The sequence below is a fragment of the Echinops telfairi genome, unplaced genomic scaffold (assembly GCF_000313985.2).
Source record: "Echinops telfairi isolate 266 unplaced genomic scaffold, ASM31398v2 ScPeMD7_2;HRSCAF=8, whole genome shotgun sequence".
In the NCBI taxonomy this organism is placed as follows: Eukaryota; Metazoa; Chordata; class Mammalia; order Afrosoricida; family Tenrecidae; genus Echinops; species Echinops telfairi.
This window is the reverse complement of record NW_022103898.1, coordinates 39,548,433-39,551,444: the sequence shown is the minus strand read 5'-3', so window position 1 is coordinate 39,551,444 and position 3,012 is coordinate 39,548,433. Positions and strand designations below refer to the sequence as shown.

General features: G+C 48.0%; 1 protein-coding gene and 1 pseudogene across 1 annotated transcript; both read right to left on the bottom strand.

Moving 5' to 3' along the window:
* Positions 1-1,388: 1,388 nt before the first annotated feature.
* Positions 1,389-1,888, bottom strand: LOC101641283 (annotated as a pseudogene).
* Positions 1,889-2,004: 116 nt separating this feature from the next.
* LOC101640972 (ATP synthase subunit O, mitochondrial-like) lies at positions 2,005-2,743 on the bottom strand. Its single transcript, XM_045292621.1, has one exon. It carries the CDS (start codon positions 2,732-2,734, stop codon positions 2,096-2,098), a length of 639 nt encoding a protein of 212 aa, XP_045148556.1. The 5' UTR covers positions 2,735-2,743; the 3' UTR covers positions 2,005-2,095.
* Positions 2,744-3,012: the final 269 nt, after the last annotated feature.

Here is a 3,012-nt window from a genome sequence, read left to right as displayed (position 1 = left end):
GTATGTGTGTGTTTGTGAAGATTGTCATCAATATCATCTGGTCACTCACTGTAACATGCCAGTACCCCCTAGGGGCAGCTCTTGGACTTCAAAATTCTCCCCAGATTTTTTGAGTTGCACAAGTAAGCGTTTATTCGTTTATTATTTTCATATTGAATTAGAAACTCTTTTGCATAAATATAATTTTCTTCAGCATCTGTTGACTTTTTTGGACCATGAAATTTGGCAGGAAATGAAGAGCATGAAGACTAGCGCAGCATAATGCTGAGTGATGCGAGTTTGAAGTAAAACTTTATGTCACTTTGTCACCTAAATCTGGTTGCTTGGAAGCGTAGGCCTGTCGAGCTCACCTTACTTACATCTACATCTGTGACTGCCACCTTACCCACCTCCCAAGATGCCTCTGCTCTTTTCCAGTTTGATTAGCCCTTGGAAAGCACATTTGGCAATAGCCTGGGTCAGAGCCCTACTGCTTTGGGGCTCCATTGACTGTTATGCCCCTTCTGGAAAAGACAGACTGCCAAGAAAGCAGCAGGTGTCCAGAGAGAATCAGGAGCAGGAGAATATGGAGATGGCACCGATCCTAGTGCAAAGGAACAGAGCACGTCTCCTGATGCAGGCATCAGATGCAAAGCAAAGAATTAGACCAGAGATAGTCATTCTCGTGTTGAATTTCTTGGGGATCTTGGTCATCCATCCATTTTATGGCAAATCAAAGATAATACTCCCAGAAGAAGACTAGGTAATTGTTGTGTCCACTAAGAAACATGTGTAAATGGGTAGATCTCAGCTAAGTGATGCTGTCCTTTGGTACCGGGCATTGAGACACAGGTTGCAGGTGAAGAAAGAATAAGTAATAAAGGATTATATAAAGTGTCAATTCCAAGGACCAGGCTGAGAGCACTAAGGCAGCTGGTCGTGCAGGAAGGACACCAGAGAGAAAGCGCAGGTTTGTGAAGCAGGGGTCGGGAAATGTTCTGGATACAAATTGATAGAGATGGGGCAGGATTTCAAAATGCTATCAGCAGTTAATCTTGTGGGAAAGTAGGGAACAACAAGAAACATCAGAAAGAGTGCGGGATTGTGTGTGTGCATGTGTGCATGTGTGCATGTGTGCAAGTGTGTGGCCTGTGGGTGCTTTTTTGGGGATGACTGGAGTGAAACAACTGGTGGAATGCATTGACCCCACTGAACTTTGACCCACTGGCCCTCATTTGAGGGTTGCCCCTACCCCCTGGGGCTTGGAGGCTTCAGAATTTGGGGTGGGGGGCAAAGTGAAAGGGAGGGGGTGTGATAAAGAAGCCGGAGCCAGATTGGAAACCCAAATCCCTTTATTTGGGAGAAGTGGGCTGGGGGCAGGGGTAGGAGAGGGAGTGGGCAGGTGGTTCTCACTGCATAGCCTGGTCGTTGGCACTGCTTCCCGAATCCTGTGACTTCACCACGTTGGGGAGCTCAGGCGGGCTGGAGAATGGCTCGATGTGGAGGGCCTCAAATATGTCATCTTCCCCGAAGGCCAGCCCCACTGTAGCTGGGGTCTGGGGATGTGCAGCCTGCCTGGCAAAGCCACCTTTACCCAGTGTCTTGCTGTCCTCCAGGAGTTGGCCGTCCTAATATAGCCTCTGCTCATCCGGTGTGCACTTAAGGATGCCCTGGATGCTGCTGCAGCTGGAACACAGTGCTCAATGCCTTGGTGTCAGTGAAGGTGGTGGTCTCGGGGTGCCGGATCATTAGGAATACGTCCACTGCGGCTGCAGCCTCTTGCCCTCAACACGCCGGTGTGGCCAAGCTCCACCCTGTTCCAAGAGCACTGTATTAAAAATAAGAAGGCTTTGCTATGGACTTGTGTCCTCTAAAAAGGATATATTGAAGTGCTACTCTCTGTACCCATGAAAGTTGCCTTGTTTCGAAACAGAGGTTTTGAAGATGTTGTTCGTTAATGTAAGGTTATACTAGAATAGGTGGAGTGTTGAGTCCCAGAGGAGTGATGTTCTTTTTGTGTGTGTGTCTGTTCAGGAAACATTTTATTGATGCTCCAGGAAGCATTTCATTGATGCTCCAACTTTGAAGAATTTTCACTGACAGAAAATCAAGACGGTCACACCGTCTCCCGCGTAATCCTGCTCAGCTTCTGAATCTTGGACTTGGCCGACATATCCACGTACTTCTCGCCAATGCGGACAATCATTCCACCCATGATTGATGGCTCAGTCTTCACCTCCAATTTCAACACCTGGCCTTGGCTTAGGAAGCTGTTCAGGACCGTTTTCAATTCAGAGAGAGAGGTGTTGTCTAAGGAGGACGCAGTGGTGACTGTGCAAGGAACCTCTCCATGGTGGACACTCATGATGGTCGAAAAGGCCGAACTGACTCCCGGGGTGTTGTTCCAGTGACCATTTTCAGCAAGCAAATTGATCGGGTTGGCGGTGATGGGAGAAAGCCTCTCTTTGGCGGTGATGTCACTCAGGCCTTTCACCTTAACCGAGCGCTTCACATGGGGTTTCAGAATTGCAAGAGCCACTTTGGGGTCCTTCAGAAGTTGTGCTACTCTCAACAACTCCTTTTCCACTTGCTCCAGTTTATTTTGTTTCGATGCAGCAGAATAAAGGGCAGTGGCATAGTGACCTTCAACACCATGGATTTGAACAGGTGGCTGCACCAGCTTGGCAAATGGCCTGATCACAGAAGTACTGAAGCATCGCACCTGGGAAAGCCAGGTCACTGCTGGGCCAGCCATCTTCTCCCGGACGGCTGTAGGTCAAACCCGAGACAGAAGCCAGGAGTGATGTTCTTATCAAAGTGAAGAAGAAACAGATACTGGGGGCAAACACCTTGGGAAGCAGTAGCTGCTAGCCAAAGAACATACAGGCCCACCAGAATCTGAGAAGTCAAGGAAGGATCTTCTGCTAGCAAACTGAAAGAGATCATGTCCCTTGTAATACTCTAAGCTCAGAATTTTAGCCTTCAGACCTGTTGAACAATAATTTATTTCCATAAACCTTGTTGCCATTGAGT